General features: G+C 49.4%; 1 protein-coding gene across 1 annotated transcript in view; it reads left to right on the top strand.

The window, feature by feature from the left end:
* NID1 (nidogen 1) overlaps window positions 1–24,766 on the top strand; it is an 81,737-nt gene that overhangs the window by 44,844 nt on the left and 12,127 nt on the right. The window contains exons 10-14 of the mRNA XM_032312275.1: window positions 4,764–4,889; window positions 9,671–9,820; window positions 10,837–10,959; window positions 20,607–20,825; window positions 22,651–22,823. Of these exons, the coding sequence (XP_032168166.1) occupies window positions 4,764–4,889; window positions 9,671–9,820; window positions 10,837–10,959; window positions 20,607–20,825; window positions 22,651–22,823 (791 nt within the window). The remainder of the gene's footprint in view (window positions 1–4,763; window positions 4,890–9,670; window positions 9,821–10,836; window positions 10,960–20,606; window positions 20,826–22,650; window positions 22,824–24,766) is intronic.

Here is a 24,766-nt window from a genome sequence, read left to right as displayed (position 1 = left end):
GGCCTTACACGGTCCTGTCCTTCCGTGACTGGCTCACTTCTGTGAGCATAGTGTCCTCAGGGCTTACCACGTGGTAGCCTGGGCCCGAATCACTTCCTGCTGAAGGCGGGAATCGATTCCGTGGCCTGCACACACTGCCGTCTTTTTAACTCCTTCGTCTGTCTGTGGACTCCTGGCTTGCTTCGATTTTTTGGCTGGTGTGGGTGATGCCGCTGTGAACCTGAGTGTATGAAATACCGGTTTGGCTCTTCCAGCGCCTTCACACTTCTCCGCTCGGCGGGGGTCCCATTTCACATTCCCAGCAGCGGCGCATGGGGGCTGCCCATCCGTCACATCCCGGCCAACACTTGCTAATGAGGTTTATTTATATATTTACTTTGATCGTGGCTGTTCCACCGGTGGCAGGTTTGTTCCTTTTTCTGTAGCTGAGAAATGCTGCGGCTCATCTGAGCGAGCCAGCCCATGACACCGGAACGTCGGACCGGGGGTCTGACTCACGCACGAACGTTACGCTCACTGCCTTCTTGCCAGACTTACTTGATTGTAGTTTAACTTTGAATACTTACCCGTGACAGCTGCATACTAATATGTTCTTTTTTTAAGATTTTTTTAAAAAGATTTCATTATTTATTTATTTATTATTTGTCAGAGAGTGGGAGCAGCAGACAGAGGGAGAAGCAGGCTCTCCGCTAACAGGGAGTCCGGTGCGGGACTCGATTCCAAGACCCTGGGATCATGACCTGAGCCGAAGGCAGACACTTAACTGACTGAGCCCCATAGGCGCTCCTGATTATAATATAATTTTGCATACTTACCCATGTGTTTGTGACTAAGTTTTAGGACACTACCGAGGGTCAGTTAGCTGACTCCTAACTCAGTGACGAGTCCATCCAGCAGAAGCAAGCAGTGCAGGAGTGTCAAGCACTTCAATCAGAGCAGCCTAAGTCTGCAGCCGAGGGTTCGCTAGCAGGTGTCGCAGATGCTAGAAGGATGTCCCCCCAGTGAAAGAGTGGCATGCACCTGTATGTTTGGCCAGAAAGATGACCAGTCCTCTTGAAGGATTGGGGTCTGAGAACCCGGTGAGCCATGAAATCGAGGGGTGATGCCTGGGGTCTGGCATCCAGCCCTCTGACGAGTGGCAGATTGCGTGTGCTGATTTAACATAAAGGTTGGCAGGTCCTACTGTCACTATGTTCCTGTATTTGGCTCAGAGTAAGGTGCTCACTGGGGCATCTGAAATAATGGGGAGCAGGGACATGTGCTTGTAGGAACAGACCGTGTAACAGTTTAGCCTGCTGATGGCTTTGTACAGGTGGTAGAATCCAGTCCAATGCTCTCCTTCCTTGTAATAGACGACTGGGAAGGGGACAGAGTTCCTACGTGCCTCTAATCATCAGAGTGTTCCAGAATTTCCCCCACATGGCCCAGCAATCCTTCATGGCTGAGCTGGCTCAGGCCAGTCTGAAGCAGCATGGTAGCTGGGGAGTGGGGGGCAGAGCCCTCCCAGGGCCAGGAAGATGGTTTTGGACACCGTGCAGTGAGGGAGCTCCCTCACTTCTCTGCTGGAAGCGTATACCTTCTTGGTCTTTACATGGCCCTACCTCAACTTCGTAAGACGAACACATGTGAGTAAAGCTTGGAGACACCCCAACCCACTGCTGCTGAGCCATGACCTCCGGCTGTTTCATCCACTCCCAGCACCTGAGCGGACCGTAGTGGGAACGCTTGCTTCACCTCCCAGCACACGACCCGGCCGTACCTTCCCTACTCTGTTGCTGTCACAGAGAACCCTCTCTGTGCTCGCTCAGGAAGACAAGTGGTCGTGTGTGGACTTGCTTTTGTTCTCTGGTTAGTCCTTGTTCTGGGGGATTAGCACGATGGAATGTGAGTATATTCCCGGTCAGGCTACTGTTTTGTTCAGGGTCACTAGAACATGCCTCAGAGTGTTAAAGCATCGAGACGTGAGGCTCTTGGTAGGAAATTGCATTAGGCAAATCATGTCGTGTGTTATTTTGACCTGGAAAGTGACTTAGAAGAGAATGAGAATGAGCTTTTGCAACTCTGTTGTGTAACCCTGACGTGATGATAGATGACATCCCCAGCAAGCCCGGTGTCGGCGACACGTTGCATGGTGTCCCTCCAGCATAGCTTGGAGAAGGTTTCCAGACAAATCGCAGATATCTGCTGCCAGGATGACTCCCATACATTCCTCAGCCGGGAGTCTGTAGAGATCGTTTTGGATGACCTCTCTTCTGGTAATGTTGGGCACACACAGGCACGTAACAAATCAGTCATGAGACTCTCCTCAGAGAGCCTGGCCCTCAGAAAAGGGGCAAATTAAGATTGGCTGAAAATACATGAAAAGTAGCCACTCTGAAAAAAGTTAGGAAGCAATGATTACACAAATTATCTAGGACATTCCTGTTGGGCTAGAGACTGATCTATGTGCAAGGAGATCTCTTCCCAGAGAGTAAAAAACAAACTTGAAGGAGATTTTGTGATATTTTACGAGGGGGCAGTTAGCACCAGCTTACTGTTTCGGCTAAAGGAAGGTTTAAAGTCCCACCCTTGGTTTACAGAAGGGAGGTTTTAGATTAGACATTCAGAAGAATTTCACTATAAGGACGAAACTCCTAGAGTCTTGCCCTACAGAAAAGGTGTCACCGTGCTTGGGTGTATAGAGAGAGGGACCTTCGCATGCCAAGGGGCCATACCCTCCCTCATCCCACGGGCCTGCAGGTCCTACTGGGCAGCAGTAGGTGGGGGCTAAGGGAGTGCTAACCCTTCTAATCACCCAAGTAGCTTTTTAGAAACACACAGCATCCCTGTCCACAAACTGCTGGGGGAGGACTGGAACTTGGAACACTTACCCGGGTGATTTCGCTCTGTCCCTTTGACTGAAAACTCTTGCTCTGGGCTCTTGGGCTTTGGCAGTGGAGTCCGAGCTCTGGAGCCCTGCAGTCTGAACAGGGTGTGCAGACATCTGTGCAGGGAGTGTCCTCTGAGAGTCAGGGCACAGAGACCGTGGAAGCCGGACCGATTTTTTTTTTTTTCTTCCTGTGTTGTCGGAGCAGCAGCTGGCGGATGGGGCCGTGCTGAGTATCCCGCAGCCGCACTCCAGCTCCAGTTCATGGAAGGGGCTGCTTCGGGAGGGGCTGTGTGCTGTGACCTCCCACCTGTGCCCGGAGCGGTCCTCTAGTGTGAGATCTTGTATCTTAAACATTGCACAGGAATGTGACATTGGCGGTACATATTTAAAAAGCTGAATACCATTTGGTTTGGGTGTTTGCACGGGTAGAGGTCAGGCTCTGGGGCAGATGTGGCAGAAGTGCCTCTCTTGGCAACATGGTCCGATAGGCCAGCAGGGTATATGTCTCACCAGGGAGGAGATGGGCGAGGCTGGCCATTGGAGATAGACGCATGAGGCTTTGTCTTCTAAATGTGAAAGTTCCCGTGAAGGCGTTGGAGGAGGGTGAGAAGAGGAGGGAACTTGTATGATCATGAGATCTCATGATCTCATGAAATGACATCCCCATGTCTCAAGGTTCTAGAAATGCCAGCATTTCTAGACTACTCATACTCAGCATACTCTGAGGATGAGGCTGGCATAGGAAGAACCTCATGTGGTTGTGTTTATTTCAGTCCATTAGTGGGCAGGTAATCAGGGCGATGACAAGTTAGCTGAGCTTCTCGTCTGGGCCAACCAGCCTTGCTGTGGGGTTAGCTGCAGATTGGACCCTGATGCCTGGTGGCAATCTGAGGGCCGTGGCCCTAGATCAGCCCAATCCATCCCCACGGCTATAGGATGAACCCCTAAAAATTACAATAATAGCTACGTTTCTTGAGCATACTGGGTTCCTCTGGCTTACATCCAACTCCTGTAGTCCTCAGAAGAATCCCTCAAGGTCAGTCATACTGTGCTTCACTTACCAACGGGGAAACTGAGGCTGAGTAGTTAGTAGCTTGCCCAAGACCACACAAGCTGGTAACTAAAGGAGGCAGATTGGAGCCTAGCTATGTCCAGTTCCAAAGCATATGGTTTTTTGTGATAGCTTTGGTATTGTCATGAGAGGACATCACCCTGCCGGTTCACTGACAAGCTTCCTTTTAGTGCATTAAGCTCTAGACAACATTCAAAAATTCACAATTAGGCCTGACATTGTTCAGCTTTGCTTTGTACCTGTAAGTGGGTTAAGTAATATTTTTGAGTAGCGCATTTAAATATGCTCCGTGGCCTCAGGAGCCGTGTTCACAGTCTGGACGCTTGCGCACCTGGCTTTCTGACGTGCACGGGCCAGTCTGGTGTTAGCGAGCCCCAGGCTCAGCGGCTGCCTCCAGGACAGGCAGGGGAAGCACGCGGTTCGTAGGAGGGCCTTGGGGTCACTCTCGAAAGTGGCACGCAGGAAGAAAACTCTTACTGGGGTGTCCGGGTGGCTCCGTCAATGAAACGTCCGACCCTTCGTTTCAGGTCAGCTTACGATCTGAGGGTCGTGAGACTGAGCTTTGCGTCCTGCGTGGTGTCTGCTTGAGGTTCTCTCTCCCTCTGCTCTCCCGCTGATGATGAAATAAAAAAATAAATAGGAAAAAAATCGTATTCATGTAACTTTTGGACCATAGAAGAGTTTGTCTTAGAATTGATCCAATTTTGCGGTCTTAGAATTGATCCAATTGTGCGGTCCAAAATACTATTTCATTGTATTTACCCATATTTGAAGTGGTTTTTTTTTTTTTTAAGTGTGGATTTTTAAAAAAATTTGTTGTAGATATCGATGAATGTTCAGAACAGCCCTCGGTGTGTGGGAGCCACGCCGTCTGTAATAATCAGCCTGGAACCTTCCGCTGCGAGTGTGTGGACGGCTATCGGTTCTCAGAGGCGGGAGCCTGTGTGGGTAAGTTCTGCGGGTGACTTGTCAAATCGGGTAAGTTCTGCGGGTGACTTGTCAAATCGGGTAAGTTCTGCGGGTGATTTGTCAGATCCGGTAAGTTCTGCAGGTGACTTGTCAAATCCAGTAAGTTCTGCGGGTGACTTGTCACACCGCTCGTGCACGCGGGGTGTGTTGCCCACGGTCTGAGTGCAGGCGCCGCCCTGTCGTCATCTGGCTGACATGGGGGCGCCGCCTTCTGTTGTTCGGGGAAGCCGTTTACCACATACCGGAGGGTCCCGCACCTAAGGCAGAAGCAGTGCTAGAATAAGCCACGAGCTGTAGCAGAGCTTCTTGGCCCTGTCAGAGGAGGTGAGGAGAAGCTCTTTGTGGGGCTCACCGCACTGCAGGCCGGTGCTGTGGGGACTGGTGCTCGTGGGCCTGCCCCAAGGGCCTGACTGTTCAGACGTTTCCACTTTTTTCCTGCTGCTGCACTTGGACCTGACAGGGGCCAAGAAGTTTAAGTTCAAAGATTCTTGGAGATGTCCGTTCCGGTGGGCAGCATGCTGAATGGGCCTCCAAGCTCAACTTGTCCTCCCAATTTTATTTATTTATTTTTTAAAGATTTTATTTATTTATTTGACAGACAAGTAGGCAGAGAGGCAGGCGGTGGGGTGGGGGGGGGCAGGCATCCCGCCGAGCAGAGAGCCTGATGTGGGGCTTCATCCCATGGCCCTGGGACCATGACCTAAGCCGAAGGCAGAGGCTTAATCGACAGAGCGTGTTTGGCTGCAGGGAGCAGCCAGGCAGCAAAAAGGGGGCGGCTCCGTGATGAGACACAAGAAGAATCTGTTTTAAAACTGGGACCACAGATTCTTCTTGTGTCTCATCACGGAGCCGCCCCCTTTTTGCTGCCTGGCTGCTCCCTGCAGCCAAACACGCTCCGTTCGCTCCACCCGGACGCTCAGGCAGGGCTGCTGAGGTCCCAGGGTAAGGTGACAGCCCGGGGGCGGAAGGGAACAGGCCGTTCTCGGGTTTTGAACGTGACCCAAACATCTGCACGTTTTGGGAAGCTGGTCCCCTTGCACTGAGTGCAGATCCCGGCCCTGCTAAGGTCACTTTTTTCTCTCTTGGTAGAGAACAACCATTTCTGTGTGTTTGGCCCAAGCTCCTTCCCTGCTTTTTGGAGATGGAGGTGACTTGAACGTTTATTTTTCATGACGGCCCCATTTCCATTACGTCTGGACTCAGCCCTGGCAGGTGGGGGGACGTGGCTCCGGGGTGGGTGGCCGGGAGGCGCGACGTCCCCCTGCCGAGCGCACTCACCGCAGGGCAGGGGGGAACAGATGTCCACTCCGAGGCATTGGACTTTGAGGAGGACACCTCACGTGTCTGGACCTCGGTTCCTCAGGCTGGATCGTGGGCTCACGGGGTCGCCCAGAGCCCTTGGAGGCCCCTCGGGAGCTGCCGGGGAGGAGCTGTGGGAGCCGGGGCCCGTCTGTCCCCCACCATGACCTCCAGCCTTTCGTTTCTCTGCATGTCACACTCTGGGTGAGATTTTGTCTGAACCAGGGATCCCACTGCTCAGGAACACATGTGACAGTTACCCGGAGCTGTGCCACCAGGTCTGGGCCTCGTGAGGCCTCCCGAGTCCCCCCTGCCCACAGGCCTGGCCACCAGCCCCCATTGCCCAGCACCTTCGAGAGCCGCTGCATGGAGAGGCAGCTCACAGGGAAAACCACGTCGGCCTAAACGCGTTCCAGCCAGTCGCTCTGGCTTGTCACTGGGTCACCTCTGCCGAAATTCTCCGTCACAACTATATGCTGCACGGAAAGCCCGGGTTGGAAAGATTTATCCCAGGTCGCAGCAGAGAAGGGAGAGAAGACAGTTGGGACAGCCGCGGAGGCCAGTGCAGTGGCTGCCGACGGTGAAGGGCTGGGGCTCGTGCAGGGGCTGTGGGCTGGCTGGGGTCATTGCCTCTTTCTGTGAGGTTCGGTTTCCTGTGGGGAACTGCCTCGTGGACTTCTGTGTTTGGCATTTCCTGTAAACCTGCGACCTTTCTCTTTGCCACTGCATGCCAACTTTTACAGTTAATTAGAATGTGCAAAGTACGAAAACAGCCCATAAATCACCTTTATGTGAAGACACAGACAATCCCCCTCTGCGTGGCCATAGCCCTAGGATACGCGGCTCTGTGTGTGGAATGTGGGGAGATTTGAGGTTCCATTGACCCCCTTACGTGGGTGTCTTTGTGCGTGCACAAAACCATGTACCTGCGCATCCCACAGGTGGGAGGACTTGCTTCACCCAGTGTTCTCCCTTCCCTGCCTATTGTATTATTGGGAAAAATTAATGTAAAACATTCACTTTTGTGACCTTATTTTCAGAACTTCAAAGTAACGAGGGAAACCACCCTCCTTAGAGCTGTTTACACCCTGTACACCTTTCCGTCCTTCTAATCTGTGACTTCTTACCCTCGGTTGTCTTTCCTTCTTGGCATCTCCCTCTTCTCTCCTGTCTCCTCATTTCCAGCCCAACCAGCCCGCAGGTGGTTCTGGGGAACTGCTGCCAGGGGGCGGCAGCGGCTCAGGACCAGCAGCCCGCTTTGCTCCTTCCAGGTCAGGGAAGGGTCCTTCTCCATGCTTCTCCTCAGAAAAGGTGGCGCTAGGAAAGCACAACCCCAGCTTACAGTCTTCTTGGGATTCTAGTTAAATTTTAATTCTCATTTGAGCCTGGTTTTCTCTCCTTTCCGGAATGCACCCCCTTCCTCCCAGCATGTCGTTTCCCATTCGTGAAAGGGGTGGGATCAGAGTTGTAGAGAACATGCCAGCTCAGCAAGGTCAGGAGCCTTTGAGGAGAGCACTGCGCGGTGCCCCAGTGTCCCCTCCAGTGGCTTAGGTTCTCCAGGCAGCCGCTGTCCTCCGTGACCGTCCTGACCCCTCTGAATGAATGTTGTCAGCAAAGCCATCTAGAAATTCCAGTTGTGTGAGAACTGAGACACACTGCCAGGGCTGTGGGCTGTGTGCTCATGGTCAAGAAATGTCGAAGAGACTTTCCCTCTTAACTGACATGAAACCTCCCTAAATGCCTCACGTATTTTTGAAAATGAAACAGTTCGAACTAAACAGTTTGGAATGGTAGGGCTGGCTTTTAAAACTTCTTTAAGAAGCAAATGGCTTTGGCATGGAAAAGTGATCTTCCGTTAAAAAAAAGTGATAAAAAAAACGCAGCTCTAAATTGCCTTTTTTCTAGAAACGATTTGAGGATTATAGAAACGCACGTGCGACCGCGATGGCTGGGAGGGAATGTCGAGACCTACCCGCGCGTGTCCCTTACGGAGGGTCTCTGTTAATTAGGGTGGAGCAAACGAAGCCGTGAGCAAATGTCACTTGTAAAATGGCCACCTATGAGGTATAAATGACACAAATATGTGTCGGAAGAGATAGAGAAAAGAAAGCTGAGTGAGACTCGTTTCCTGGTGGTTTTGTCTGCGGGTACTTTCCCAACCTTTGAGGGACCCTAATTTCTTGAGAGTCGGGCAGCTAAGCTGGAGGAGTTGGGGGGGAGGAAGGGGACCCTAGAGAAGAGAAGAGACTTAGAGATGAGGGAGAGAAGAAAGAAGGGCCCAAGGAAGCCGAGTGTGTTCTTGGACTTGTTAGGTATCATCTGGGTGACTGTTTTCCAGAAATTTGGAACCTTGAGGAATACCCTCTCCTTGACGTGTCCCCTGACCATGCTTAAAGCTCTCTCTCTCTCTCAAAGACAAGAAAAACTGGAATCAGTCTTGGAAAGACTCAGTGAGGAGGAGAAGGAAGAGAAGCCCTCCTTGCTTGGGATAGTCCAGACACCAAGGGCCTCCTTGAAGGGAAAGAAAGGAACATCAGTTCTGAAGGACAGAATTCTGTCGAGGGTCTTAGAGCTTTAAAACCAGAAGCTAAATGGTGTCTTGGGAACCCCAGAGATCCTGCACCTGCCACTGAAATTACCCCTGAGACCTCAGCCCTTGACTTCCATCTTGAGGCAAGAGCACAAGACGTTATTACCGGCCACGCCCTTAGTCACTTACCCGCTTCCCAAGCCCTCGTTCTGTGGGTTCTATCTTTGGGACCCTGTAAAGAATGACAGCTCATCCACCGGCCTCCCCACAGAGGAAAAATGTGAGACTCTGAGAAGTGAGGTATAAAAGCCATGCGGCAGACACGTGTGTACCTGGTAGACACTCGGGGATGCTTACACCCCAGAATCCACAGTATCTCTACACCTGTCCCACCACCCTGGAAACATTTACTTCTCCTTCCGTCACGGGAAATGCCTTCAGCGTTTGTAGTTGGTGCTTGACCTGCTTGGTGGGCCAGGGGTCAAGCCACCATGCAGAAGTCTCAGGTCCTCGGCTCCAGGTGCCCCAGCAGGGTCGCCGCAACAAGTGTGTACATACACCCACACATGCCCACCTCCGTGTCTCAGTGAACGGGAAGTTGGGTTTGAGGGAGCCAGTATAGAGAGTGGCCTGAGACAGAGCCCCGAGGTTTTGACAAGGTTGAGTACCAGGTGGGATGAACAGCCATGGTGTCCGTCTCTGAAGACTGATTGGAGGCAGGTGGCAGAAAATAGAAAATTCAGGGGTACTAACCCATACTAACCCACTGGGGGGCAGAGGAGGAAGCCTGACAGGATGTCTGGAGGTCCGGGGTCTAGGCACAGTCCCCTCAGTGGACTAAACCATTGATGTAGAGGGAACTTGCTTAGAAGGCTACCGAGACCACTTGGGGCCTCTCTCCAAACACTGTGTGTCAACCTTTTGTTTGAAGCTGTCGTGGACCAGCGCCCTATCAACTACTGCGAGACTGGCCTCCACGACTGCGACATACCCCAGCGGGCTCAGTGTGTCTACGTGGGCGGGTCCTCCTACACCTGTTCCTGTCTGCCGGGCTTCTCTGGGGACGGCCGAGCCTGCCAAGGTGCGTGCTTGCTCTGATTTTTCTCTCCATGGAACCTGAAAGAAAAATCCCATCTGCCAATTACCGACTCACCCTGAAATTAAGAGAATTACTCTTTCAACTCTTTTGAGCATATGGGCTGCGTTTTGTCTCTCTGCATAGTGTGAACCCTGTGTTTCCTTTGGGGGCTGTTGTCATTGGAGAAAATGCTTAGCCTTCCCCTACTACTTTGTTCTCTGTGACTTGCTCACTCAGGCAACAATTAGACTCCTGTTGTCTACTAGGAACTGAGGAGATTTTCTTTTGGGAAAAGGCAAACAACTCTTGGATACATGGGGCTTGAGGTCCAGGTTTTTGTTCAGTAAGAGATATATAAATATATAAATGTGTATATATAATTCATCTGACCTGCTCTCACCTGCTCTCATCTCCGAAACAAGCCCAGTGCCCTTATTGAATAAATGACTACAGTCAAAGAATAAATGATTACCCAGAATTCTTTTAGACCTGTGGTCAGTCCTTCATGGCTCCCAAGATGTTCTTAAAGATCATTTCAGGAAAGAGAACTATGAGATAATTACCCCCAACCTCTGATTTGCAAAATTGCTTAAAAGTACAGCCAACAGTGTTCCTGAAAAGTCCGAGCTTTTCTAAGATTATAAATTCTGAGATACTTTCATTACTGAACACATGAATTTTCTCTTATCTCTGAGGTTTTTCTCTCCGCCCTTAATGATGTCTCCAAACTCTCCCAGGTTTTTGAAGCCCTCTCTTGTGATGAGAAGGCTCATTTTATAATGCAAACCAATCTTCTCTTTTTTCCTTCTGCATGCTTGGAGTGAAACACATTTATAAATACACTGGTTAGAATTTGGAGAGCTCGTGTTTTGATGAGTCACGTTTTGTAAATTTTAAATCGCTATTCCCAGATCAGAAACAGAGTCCCCCAGGGTTGAGAAAGAGGTTTAAATTACTGTGTCATCTATGAATTACAGAAGAAATTTCACTGTCCCCTGGGCTTGGTGGCTGTTTTGCAGATGTGGATGAGTGTCAGTCAACCCGATGTCACCCCGACGCCTTCTGCTACAACACTCCAGGCTCCTTCAAGTGCCAGTGCAAACCTGGTTATCAAGGAGACGGCTTCCATTGTGTGCCCGGAGGTAAGGTGTCGGAGACGTTTGGAGCTGGTAGGCCTTGCCATGTTTCTGATGCTGAGCACATGGCCCTGGGAGAGGCACTAAGGTGGGGAAGTTGGAGTCTGTATGGAGAGTCTCAAGGGATGTTAAGGTGGGAGATGAGAGCACAGCTGCAGTGTACAACCGGTTGTGTACTACACAACGCTAGGGGGTACCACGCAGACCATAACTATACTGGCAACCTCGAGTCTGGGCATCCTTGTAACTTGAGCAAGCAGTTCAGGGTAAGAATACTCTGTATTAGTCAGGGTTCTCCAGAGAAACAGAGCTAATAGATGTGTGTGTGCGTGTGTGCATGCACGTGTGTGTGTATTATAAAGAGATTATAAGGAATTAGTTTTCCCAATTATAAAGGCTTGCGAGTCCAAGATCTGCAGTTAGCAAACTGGGGGCCCAGGACAGCCCATGTTTCCATCTGAGTGTGAAGGCAGAGAAAAGCTGGTATCCCAGGTCATTGATCGTTGGGAAGGATGGATTCTCTCTTACTCAGGGAAAGGCCAGCCTTTGTGTTCTAGTCTAGCCTTCCACTGATTAGATGAGGCCCATCTGCTTTACTCAGTCCATGAAGTTAAAGGGTGATCTTATCCAAAACGTCTTCACGGAAAGACCTACAGTGTTTGACCAGATATCTAGCATATCTTTACCCTGTGGTCCAGCCAAGTTCACACATAAAATTAAGCCATCCCAGCTTCCTGGGAGTCGTAGGGAATGGAGCTCGGGCGGGGCAGGGGAGCAGGGGTGAAGGGCCACCACTGGGGGAAGATGCTGGCTAAAGACCCTACAGAACTGTCTACATTGCTACCTATGACACCTGACTGTGTGGTTTCTGAAGTGACCTGGTGACCCAAGGCTTGTGTGGTGTCTCATTAGACAATAAAGATAATGATAGTCCTAGGTCCATATCTGGACCTGGTCTGGGAACATAGGAGGCACTCCGTAGATGCAGCCGAATGAATACACGTAATGGGCGGCCGTTTGTGTAGGTGCTTCACCTGTACTGTTTCACGTGATGTTCGTAATCTTCTTTTCTTTTTCCGAGAGAGAGAGAGCAAATGGGGGAGAGGCGAGGGAAGGGGCAAAGGAGAGAGAGAATCCCAAGCCGACTCCATGCCCAGCTGGAGCCTGACAAGAGGCTCGAGCTCATGACCCTGAGATCACGACGGATCCGAAATCAAGAATCCAATGCTGAACCGATGGTGCCTCATAATCATCTTTTTAAAATGGACACAAGAGGCACCTGGGTGGCTCAGTGGGTTAAGCCTCTGCCTTCGGCTCAGGTCATGATCTCAGGGTCCTGGGATTGAGCCCCGCATCGGGCTCTCAGCTCAGCGGGGAGCCTGCTTCCTCCTCTCTCTCTGCCTGCCTCTCTGCCTGCTTGTGATCTCTCTCTGTCAGATAAATAAATAAAATCTTAAAAAAAATTTTTTTTTAATTTTAAAAATTTAAAATGAACACAATTACAATCTCCATTTATACCGAGGATCCTGATGCTGAAAAAGATAAAGGTGTAATCAAGTTCCCATTGGTAGTAAGTGCTAGAACCAAGATCCAAACCCGGTTCTGTCAGATGGACTCCAGCCCGGATTCAGTTCCCGGAACCACATGCTATTCTGTCATGAGATCAAGAATATGCCAGACGCCTCAGTCTGGTGTCATGTGGTTACTTATTTGTTATTTATTTAGTATGAACTAATATTTATTAATTAATAAATATTAATTATATTTATAGTATATAAATATATTATTAATAAATATATAATTAATATACAATTTATAATTAATTAATATTTATGTATTAATTATTGCCGCTGTTACTGCCAGGCGTATTTATGCCACTGTAAATATGTCCTTTATATGCACAATTACATAATGTTTCAACAAAATATCCATTTTACCACCACCTTGTTAAGCAATTAGTAACTATTTCAATGCCTGTCTACACTAGCCTGTGAGTGTAGGCTGCATATGAGTTTTACTTATTTTTTTTAAATATTTTATTTATTTATTTGACAGACAGAGATCACAAGTAGGCAGAGAGGCAGGCAGAGAGAGTCGGGGGAGGCAGGCTCCCTGCTGAGCTGAGAGCCCGATGTGGGGCTCGATCCCAGGACCCTGAGATCATGACCTGAGCCAAAGGCAAAGGGTTAACCCACGGAGCCATCCAGGCACCCTGCATATGCGTTTTATTCCTATGTCCCCAATATCCGGTGGAAGACGTGGCCCATGACGGTGCTTCCCCCCACCCCGATTTATAGATGTTGAAGAAACAGGTGACTGCACCAGTTTCCTCTCCTACTAGCAGTGTAGGAAAGTATTTATTTTCCACCCTCTCACCAGGGCTAGGTGTGACCAGTTTTTAGGATAGTCGCCCATCAAAAAGAAAAATAACAGATTTAAGGTTAAAATTTGAACATATAACACTATACGTTTCTCATCTAGATTGTTTTCTTCTGATTAGAACAAGGATCTGCGTCCTGTCATTTGCACGTCAAAATTAGCCCAGCTCCTGTTTTTGTAAATGAAGTTTTATTGGAGAACAGCCATGCTCATTAGCTTATGTAGAGCAAATGGCTTCCTTCTTTCATTTGACACAGGCTGGAGTTCAGTAGTTGTGGCCAAGACTAAGAGGCATACAAAGCCTGAAATCTCTTCCACTCGGCCCTTGACAGGAAATGTTTCCCAACCCCCAGCCAAGATGAACTGAGGCAGAGCTAATCTTTTATTCTTGAAGTTGTGGATAAAAACCATCTCGCTGCCCATAGATTCTGATAAGCAGGGAAGAATTCGTGATAATCTCAATCAAACATTCCAGCAGCTACTAAAAATGACTGACGCTCGTTATTTCTTTAGGCTTGCTTCATATTGCTGGTTCAAGAAGCAGCAGATGTTTCATTTTTTGGTTTTTGTTATTTATTTATTTTTAAAAGATTTTATTTATTTATTTGACAGACAGAGATCACAAGTAGGCAGAGAGGCAGGCAGAGAGAGAGGAGGAAGCAGGCTCCCCGCTGAGCAGAGAGCCCGATGTGGGGCTCCATCCCAGGACCCTGGGATCATGACCTGAGCCCAAGGCAGAGGCTTTAACACACTGAGCCACTTAGGTGCCCCTGTTTTTTATTTTTAACCTCACTCCTTGCCCCTTCCCTAAGGCTCTGTTAACGAAACAGAAACAAATTCAGACCTGCAGACTGGGATAGGAAGATGGGACAAGGACAAAACCAATCAGAGCTGTCTGCTAGGATTGCTGATGGACTCAACCCCATTCTCTTAAGAAATTTAGCATCTAGTTACGTCGTCAAGAGAGGAGTGCGCTAGAAGTGTACGTGAGTGTTCGTTGAGTATCGCTGGTAACAACGACAGCAACAAACTAAATGATTGTCAACAGGAGGGCTGCACCAGTGGGTTTTGGTACAATTCCTACAATGAAATCATGTACAGCAGTTAAAATGCGTGAGCCAGAATCAATGGATAATTCTCAAAAACATGGTAAGCAGGAAAAAAGTGACAGAAGGATATATACAGCATGAGGCCGTTTATGTAAAATATAACACTATGAAAATAAAGCCACGTGTGTATACATATGTAAGAAAGCTACAAAATGCATAGATAGGAATGAAAAACAAAAACTCGGGGCTCAAGGTTACCTGAGCGGTGAGAGAGAGGAAGATGGGATTGAGGAGGGCTGCACAGGGGCTGCCTTTGGATTTCTTTTTTTTCTTTCTTTCTTTCTTTTTTTTTTTTTTTTTTAAGATTTTATTTATGTGACAGACAGAGATCACAAGTAGGCAGAGAGGCAGGCAGAGAGAGAGGGGGAAGCAGGCTCCTTGCTGAGCAGAGAGCCCGATGCGGGGCTCGATCCCAGGACCCTGGGATCATGACCTGAGCTGAAGGCAGAGGCTTTAACCCACTGAGCCACCCAAGTGCCCCGCCTTTGTATTTCCATTTTTTTTTTTTCAGCTGGTAAATGAACACAGAGGTTTTCATCATATTTTTCTAAACTTTGACTAAATTTTTCTGTGAAATATTAACAGGGAGAAAAATAATATGTGTGTCATCCTAATTCCTATTGCCAAGCATAATGAGGTACAGGGAATCAGTCAGCACTTAGCTTGGTCCTACTGTATACAGTAGGGGACAAGTTTTTAAAAAATTCAAACTAAACTGGCTTTGAGGGTGAGTCAGCCAGTTAAGGTCCCGGCTATGGCAGTGTCAACCTAATGACAGGCAAGACAAGAAACTCGGATTTGTGCCCCCTGCGCCTCTGCGCTCTTGCCCACAACCCGTGTGTGGACTGTGGAATCAGTTCAGCAGACTGCTATCATCTTTCCTTTTCAACAGAATAGAACAGAAAACAATCAGGAAAACAACTGAGTAGGTAGAGTGTGCATAGTAGGAAAAAGTGCCGTTTGGTGAAATGATGCTCGTCTCTATGTGTGGATGAGTGTGTGTGTGTGTGTGTGTGTGTGTGTGTGTGTGTGTGTGTAGTTGCTGAGTGAAGTGTATTCCTGTGGGTCATGGGCAGAAAGTTTGAGGGCTGCCATATTACATTGATTCTTGAACAATGTGGGGTTGGGGCCCTGACCCCCCCTCCACCCTGCAGACAGGGACAGTTGAAAATCTGTGTATAACTTTTGACTGCCCAAAAACTTCACTACTCATAGCCTACTGTTGACCAGAAGCCTTACTAATAATATAAACAGTCGATGAACGCATAGTTGGTATGTTATATATGTCTTGTATACTATATTCCAACTATAAAGTGAGCTAGAGGAGAGAAAATGTTATTAAGAAAATCATAAGAAAGAGAAAATACAGTTTAAAAAAAAATCCACAGTTCAGGGTACCAGCATGACTCAGTTGGTTGTGTCTGACTCTTGGTTTCAGGTCAGGTCATGATCTCAAGGTCGTAGGGTCGATCCCTGAGTTGATCTCCACGCTTAGCTGAGTCTTCTTGAGCTTTCCCCTTTCCCTCTGCCCCTCTCCACCACTCGTGCATTTTCTCTCTCTTCCAGTCCCTCCCCTAATCTCTCTCTCTCTAAATAAATAAATCTTAAAAAAAAAAAAAATCCACAGTTCAGACCTATGTTGCTCAAGGGTTCATGGTAGTTATCTATTGTATTGTAATAAAGGATCCGCAGAGTTAGCAGCCGAAGACATAAATACTATCTCACAGCTCTGAGGGTCAGGAACTCAGGGGCAGCTTAGCTGGGTGGTCTTGGTTTAGGGTCTCTCATTGGATTGTCGTTAAGGCATTCGCTGGGACTCTGGTCTTCTCTGAGGTTCACCAGGGCCTGAGGGATCCATGTGGTTGCTGGCAAGCCCTTGCGCCTCACAGGCCACTGGACTGAGGACTGCAGGTCCTCACAGCCTGGATCTCTCACATGGTTGCCTCAGTGACTTCAAGACCTGGCAGCTGGCTTCCTCCAGAGCAGGTGGTAAGAGAGAGAGCGAGTACATCCAAGATGGAAGCCAGAGTCTTTTGTAACCTCATCTGGGAAGTGATAGGCTGTCACTTCTGGTGATAATATTAGTCACAGGGCAACCCTCGGACGTTGTGGAGGGGAACTGCCTAAATATGAGAATGCCAGGGGGCAGGAGACTGGGGTCATCTTGGAGGCTGCCCACCACGGCTGCCAGCCTTGTCTGGGGGAATGTAATTGTCTAGAGTGTTGGAAAGTAAGAGACTGGATTAGTAGCAGATCAAAGAGGCATCTACAAAGTCCTGGCTAGAGTCGTAAAGCTCGGTCCTTAAGGGCACATACCACACCTGCCGATGTTGGATTGCATCTCTTCATGCTCGGCAGCTGTCACGCTTACCTGCATGTTGCACAAGCAGACACAGTACACATCTTTAGACACAAAGGAATTCAGGAGATCAGAGAGCAGGCTTCAAGGAAAGATGAAAACATTTAGATAATACAACTTAAGGAAAACTGAGAAACAATTTAATGGACACTTTTTATTTGTATCATATCGTTTCTGTTTCCCTGTGCACTTTGCTTCAAACAAACCCAGTGTTAGACAACTTGAATTTCCCAGTGAGAGCTAGAAGGGCTCTAGAAATTCTATAATTCATCTCCTTTGTTTTATAAACAAAGAACATGAGGCCTGAATAATTTTTTGGTTTACAAAAAGTTCCTTGAACTCCTTATGTAAGAGAATTTTCTATGGCAGTTTTTCTCAAAATTGAGTAAGACCTTTAAAAAAAATTCCTATGGTCTCTGCTGTTAGATTATTTTTATTATAGATAAATCCATGTGCGGGGAAGCTGGCCCCTGGAGGGGGCAGAGTAGACAGGAAGAGGCTACATAAGGAAGGTTCCCCCAAAATGAGTTCCTCCACCCTAAGTATATCAGAGGCTACACTAGTTACTTATTTTGGATTAACACGGAGAAAAAAATTTAATCAGGCAAGGAAATGAGATACAAGTGAAGAGATTTAAAAGGTGCTTTTTTTTTTCTTATTTCTCTTTATCATTTTTCTCTCATTTTCTTTGTCCCCAACCTTGAGAAATTCATCCCAGACTTCCTGCTCGTCCCTGGATAAATATCAGGTCTTGACTGCTTGCTCAGAGCAGATGAGTAAAAAGAATCTTGCCTGAGTTTTCATTTTATCAGGCAGGAACAGGGCCAGGAAATGTGTCTTTATTACCCCTCCCATCCCTGCCTGCAATGGAAAATTCCCCATGGAGGGCTGAGACCCTCAGCAGGCGGCTCCCACTGGGGCTGCTCCTGCTAGCCGGGCTGGGAAGTCATCCCAGGAAACCCAGTGACATCGCAGCTTTCCGTAAACACACTTGAAATTCCATATCCTGAGTCCCAGTTGGTAGTTTTCTCCTCCTTTTTGTAAGTTCAAGATACAGCAACTTAAAAGTTCCTCTATAAGTTGTAGATCACTTGAGACTCTGTATGTTGGCCAAACACCATGTCAACACAAAACTGTCAGCCACATAAAATGGAGTCACCCCTACTTCCTTAAAAGCTAGGCGTTGTTGGACGCCTGGGTGGCTCAGTTGGTTAAGCAGCTGCCTTCGGCTCAGGTCATGATCCCAGTGTCCTGGGTTCGAGTCCCACATCGGGCTCCTTGCTCGGCAAGGAGCCTGCTTCTCCCTCTGTCTCTGCCTGCCATTCTGTCTGCCTGTGCTCGCTCTTGCTCCCTCTCTCTCTCTGACAAATAAAATCTTTAAAAAAAAAAAAAAAAAAAAAAAGCTAGGCGTTGTTGACAGCACACGCAATACCAGGCCTGTTCTCTAGTTGGAAAGGCAGCATCGTATACAGATGCCGGTGGAAGGAAACTGAGTCTGGGGGCACCTGGGTGGCTCAGTGGGTTAAAGCCTCTGCCTTTCACTCAGGTCATGATCCCAGGGTCCTAGGATCGAGCCCGCATCTGTCTCTCTGCTCAGCGGGGAGCCTGTTTCCTCCTCCTCTCTCTCTCTGCCTGCCTCTCTGCCTACCTGTGATCTGTCTAATAAATAGATAAAACCTTTATTAAAAAGAAAAAAGGAAACTGAGTCTGTGGGCCACAGATAATTTCAGTGCGTGCGTTAAGCTTGCTTGTATATATCACCGATGACATAACATGTCTGGTGTCCATGAGCTGTTCTGGGCTCTGGGCTTGTGGATACAGAGGGGCTGAGCCAAGAATCCAAAGACCCAGGTTCTAGCTTGCGCTGAGCTCTTTCCTAGTGCTGTGGCCTGGGAAGCCCCTCACCAGCCTGAGCCTTGGCTCTCTCATGTGGTATAAAAATGGAGTTGCCTGTTGCATACTGTTCTGGTAGAGAATTAAATGAAACACGTGTGAATGGAGACAGTTGATATGGGAAACTTGCAAACCCTGCATACGTGCAAGATATTGAGGAAGGAACAAATTCTACATCCAAGAGCCAACAAAACCCAGTATCTTATTCTCAAGCAGATGGCTTATTTGTATCTTCACTTGGCTCTTCCTACATCAAATATGTTGTTTGTTTGTTTGTTTGTTTTTTAGTATTAGCTCCTAGAACAAAAAGGAAAGCATACCCGCTCTTTCCCTTGCCAGGTTCAACACACACTTTCCTGGCCTCACTTACTGCTTCTGATCGTGGCAGCAACCCCATGAAGCAGGCTAGCGTGAGAACTGGCAGCATAGACAGAAGGTACTTTAAATATTTGCTGGCAACACGCACACAGTGTCACCATGGAGGCCATGTTGCAGTGACAAATGAACATTTGAGTGTGGAATTTCAAATTCCGTCTGTACATGTTGTCCCATCATATTTCCCTTACTCCTCACAATAATGCATGAGATTAGTTACTGGTGCCATCGTGGTCCTGCGGTGAGGAGTGTGACACATCCAGCATTGTGGATGCGCCCAAGATAACACCAAAAATGGTGGAACCGAGAGTCGAAAACACTTTTCAGACACAAAGTTCTGTGAAATAGATTATTATGTTACAATGTATCTTATTACTGTTATATTATATTAGTTAACACGTATTAATATGTGAATGAGCATATTTATATAAAATTTCTCCCTAACATAACTAGTAATACCCTAGAGTACAGGTTGATAGCTACCATCTCCATAGGCCAAATCTGGCCCACTGTTTGTTTTCATAAATAAAGTTTTATTGGAACTCTCATTCATTTACGTATTAAATTTGGGTTGCTTCCATGCCATAGCTGCAGAGGTGTGGCCGCCCTCCAGCCAGTGTGGAACCAGCTACAGCTCTGCGTACTGGGGGATCGTTGATTCCAGGCCATTTCCCACAGATAGAGAAGGATTTCCTAACCTGGGGGTCCTAGTTGCACGGTTAAAAGGCCATGTCTCATGCCAAACACAAGGTCATCTTTGAAAGGAAGCACAGATTTGGAAAACGTGCCCTGGGGTGTTTGGTCTTCCAAATCTTTGATCTCGACTCAGCGTGGATAATCAAGAAGCTTGAGATGGTACAAAGGGCGAATTTCAGAGAAATGAAGTCTCTTAAAACAAATTTCTGTGATGCCCACCTAGTGATGAATGGATAAACAAGATGTGGTCTAGCCATCCCGTGGAACACTGTTCAGCCATAAAAGGAAATGATACACTGCTGGATCCTACACTGTGAATGAACCTCGAAAATGTGCTGAGTGAGAGCGGCCAGGCACAACGGGTCATGCGCCCTATGCGTGACCGTACGTGTCACATTTATAGGAAATGTCCAGAAGAGGCAATCCATGGAGACAGAATGCAGGTTGCTGGCTGCCAGGGGCGGGGAGGAGGTGGGAGTGGAGAGTATGCTGCTTCTAGGTGTGGAGCCAAGGATGGTGGATCAGAATCCCATAGAGGTAGTGGTTTGATGTAGTATCATGACTGTACTAAATGGCACTGATGGGCTCACTTCGAAACAATGAATATTATGTTCTGTCCATTTTGCCTCAATGTTTACAAACTGAAAACAAATCACATAGGAGAGAAAAGAAAATGTAAATATCTTCTTGACAGTGACATCCATTAAATAACATGATATTTTAAATTTTAGAAAATGAACAACACAAAACCCAACGATCAGTTTTCATGGGTCTGCGTCCGCCATGTGGCTCCTGCCCAGCGACCCAGCTGACCGCCTCCCCTGTGCTTGTCTCTGTTGCAGAAATGGAGAAAACCCGATGCCAGTTGGAGAGAGAACACATCCTCGGGACAGCGGGGGTGATGATCCCACAGCGGCCCGGCTTGTTTGTCCCTGAGTGTGACGAGCATGGGCACTACATGCCCACCCAGTGCCATGGCAGCACGGGCCAGTGCTGGTGCGTGGATCGTGATGGTCGGGAGCTGGAGGGCACAAGGACCAGGCCTGGGATGAGGCCCCCATGTAAGTCGGAGGGCAGCACTGCACTGGGCTTGGGTCTGAGAAGGGCCTCAGGGACCAGAGTCCCAGTGCCTTTGAGCATCCCTGGGGGTCTTGCCTAGGGCACTGGTGGCACGTTCTGTCTACCCTAAATCAAGCACTGCTCCGCCAGCCCAGACCCCGCTTCCCCTCTCCCTTTCTGCCCTCTGCACCTCTCTTCTCTGTCTCCCTGGTCATGCACCCACCCCCTCCATCTCTCTATCCCCACCACCCCCCATACCTGTTCTCTTCCTCTCTGCACACCTGTCGTGTACAAATGCTTGTGGGACCCACTGCAGCCATCCTGCATGGGTAGCACAGGGTATGTGTGCTGTGGGTCCTTTGGGCACACTCCCTGCAGTGGCCTCCTGGCCTTCCGGCTGCGTGCTTTGTGGCAGGATTGGAAGAGGCCCCCCGAAGGCCTTCCCTGGGAGATGTGGGGCCGGGAGCAGGGTCGGGGAGACTGAGGTCAGTGGGTCTGTGCTGCTTGGGACCTCTCAGTCTCTCTCTAGGATGGATCCCAGCTCTACAATCCTGCTTCTGTCTCAGATGTAGGAGATGGTCATTGTTGCACGTAATCAAAATCAAACACAATTGGTCCTTGAATCTCCATTCTCAATTCAGCTAGTGACCAGCTATTTTCGCAAAGCTGCTAAGAGGCCAAGTGAGTAGGAAGTGGTCTTAATTCATGCAGCCAGCATTAACTGAGCTTCCAATGCTGGGATCAGTGCCTGGGGGTCCAGAGGGGTAAGTCACAGCGCCGGCCCCCAGAACCTGGCGGGACAGGTGAACAGGGGCAGGGCAGGGAGAGGAGCTCACCGAGAAACCCAGAGGCTTATGACATTGATGCAGTCAGGTTTTGGGATTTAGAAATACAGTGGCTGACGGGTAGAAGCTGAGCTGGAGTGAGTGGCCCCGGCAGGTGCCTAACAGGTGAGCGAATGACCAGCCAGCAGGCCGGCAGGGAGTTTGGAGAGGCGGGATGGATTCCAGAGAGAGAAGAGGTCAGCCCGCCTGGTTCATGTCACTGACTGGTTGCAGTGGGCAGGATAGGCGGGCAGGGGAAAGAAGGGGAAACAGCCCCAGTTAGGACCGTCCGGCTCTCTCTGGTCGGAGAACCGGAGCCAGAGCCCGAGCCATGGAAGGGCCACATCCAGGCCCCTCCCCCTGTAGCCGAGGCAGCCTGTCCCTCCTCAGGACATTCTCTTGTCCTGGGGGGAGCCGGGAGTCATGCCAGCTTCAGGGGCAGCACTTAGGAGGCGAGGCTGACTCTCGGGGAAAACGGGCCCCTGACCCGCGTTCTGTTCCTGAAAGGCGGGCAGGCTGTGTGTCTGCTCACGGGGCTGGGTCCGCGGGGGCAAGCAGGGCCAGCTTGCTCTGAGAGCCCCTCCAGCCTGGGGAAGCCCAGCATCTTCCCCTGGGGTGTGAGCTCCCTGGGTGCAGGGGTTGGGGTGGGGGGCTGTTCTTGCTGTCCTTTTGGTTCATGTGTCCAAAGCAGGGCAGGAGTGGTTACAGTATTTCTGTTCCTAAGGGAAGGCTAAGCCCTTGCTTTGTTTTCGCTTTCCACGTGACCTTTAATATGAACCTCAGGCTTTGCCTTATCACCTTCACAAACGCCCTTTGTGGTCTTTCCGCTCCTTGTGTTTTTAGAAGTACAGTGAGCATTGTGTGGTTGTGCCGTTTGTGGTGCCATGAAGGTGGCTTGACCCCGGGCGAGTGTGTGTGTGTGTGTGTGCGCCCACGCGCGTGCATTGGTGTGTGTGTTCCTGCTGCACGCAGGCCTTGCTCACTGACCTCTCCTGACACCCAGGTTTGAGTACAGTGGCTCCCCCGATTCACCAAAGACCCTCCGTTCCTACTGCTGTGATCCCCCTGCCGCCCGGGACCCACTTACTCTTCGCTCAGACAGGGAAGATTGAGCGCCTCCCCCTGGAAGGAAGCAGCTTGCAGAAGACAGAAGCCAGGACGCTGCTGCACGCCCCGGTGAGTGCTGGCTAACCGCCCTGCACGACAGTCGGCTTCAGGGACCTGGAAAATCAAGCCCGGGGTCGTTAGACCAGCCCCAGGCCTTGACCCCTGGACTCGGGAGCCTCGGGATTTCCATGGGGCCCCAGCTGTCATCTCTGAATGGGGCCACTTGAGCTGCCCTCCCATCAGGAGGGGATGAGGCAGAAGCAGAAAGGCCTTTCAGAGACCACCGTGGCGTCTGACCCCGTGCGTGGGGCATCGCGGAGTTGGTGTCTCATCTGGGTGCCTCTCCCAGGTCCCACCTTGCCGGGCCGAGTTAGCGCGTTGGCTCAGGTTCGGCACATTGGTTCTAGAGCCTCGTATCTGCCCTGAGGCAAAAACAGCCTTCAGCTTTGAGCTTTTCAAAGCATCAAAGATGCATTTTGTGAGCGGGGGACTTTTGTCTGTTCGAGGTCGAACACTTCTTTTTTTTTTTTTTTTAAGATTTTATTTATCTATTTTTGCAAGAGAGAGAGAACAAGCACACGCCAGATGGGGTGGTATATGTAGAGGGAGAAGCAGGCTTGCCGCTGAGCTGGGAGCTCAGTGTGGGGCTCCATCTCAGGACCCTGGGATCATGACATGAGCCAAAGGCAGATGCTTAATCCACTGAGCACCCCCAGGCTCTCTAGGGTTGGACGCTTCTGAAGAGCCATTTAGTTTCATCTGCCATCCTGACCACCCCCTCAGCAAGAAACCTGGCCTGAGACCTGGGGGCTTCCAGCACAACTCGCTCAGGGTTGCCAGGGCTGAGGGAGACCCTCAAGTCCCATAAGGAGTGAAGAAGCTTTTCACAACCTGTTGTCATTAGCCTTGATCGGACTATTCCGATCATATTCCTGCCCTACACAAAACCTTCTGATGGGTTCTCCCTTCACCCAGAATAAAACCCAGTTCTTTCCATGGCCCCCAGCCACTTCTCGCACCCCGTTCCCTGTCACCGTGCACCCCTGGCCCCCACCAGCTTCAGCCGTCCAGCCTTCTGTCTGGTCCGAGACACGCCACACACATCCCCGTCTTTGGGCCTTTGCACTTACCGTCCGCGTGCCTGGAGTCCTCACCCTCCCCAGCACTTGTGCAGTGCCGTTCCTCGCCTCATCCCACTTCTGTTGGCAAGGCACCTTTCTGGGAAGCTGTCCTGGCCGTGTCCACACTGCTCTCTCCCTGTCCTACTTTGTCTTTACCTTAGCACTGCTGGATACGTTATATAACAACATACATGTCTGTATCTGATGAATGTGTTCCCACTAGGAAGTAAGCTCCTGAGACCAGCAACCGCTGTCTCTGTCACGGACATGCCTGTTTCCCAGTGCTGGGTACTAGAGCCAAAACAGTGCTTGGCACGCGAAAACTGTTTGCAGAATGAATAAGTGATCGTTGTGTTCTTCCGCTGCCTCTCGGAAGCATAAATCTCTTCGGGGGCAATCATCATTCTTCCTTCGTGTCCTCTGGTGCATGCGCTCAGGGTGCGGGAGGGGGTTGAGCCCCCTGTGACAGTCATGATCGCCCAAGACAAAGGCAGAGTCCCAATGTCAAGTGAGGCTGTGAAAAGCAAAACACTGAGGTAGGACGAGTGGAGGGGAGGGCCCTGAAACAGCGGGATCAACGTTCACCGAGTTCTTTTAATGTGTGTGTCTTTGGTGTAGTTTTACCGTTTTCACCACTTCAACACGATGACGCAACCGGCACCCCCATCCACCCTTCATCCCACAGAAACACTGTCCCCATTAAATAATAGCCCCATCTTTCACCAGCCTTTGGCAACCATGAGTCTACTTGTTGTCTCTATGGATTTGACTCATTCATATTCATAGGAATCCTATGCTATTTATCTATCCGTCCCCTACGGTATTTATCTATCCGTCCGTGGTGTGGCAGGTGTTGGAATTTCCTTCCCTTTTTTTTTTTTTTAAGATTTT

This window comes from Mustela erminea, chromosome 14 (assembly GCF_009829155.1).
Source record: "Mustela erminea isolate mMusErm1 chromosome 14, mMusErm1.Pri, whole genome shotgun sequence".
Classification (NCBI taxonomy): Eukaryota; Metazoa; Chordata; class Mammalia; order Carnivora; family Mustelidae; genus Mustela; species Mustela erminea.
Note: the sequence above shows the minus strand (reverse complement) of the source record. Positions and strands in the feature narration are given on the sequence as shown.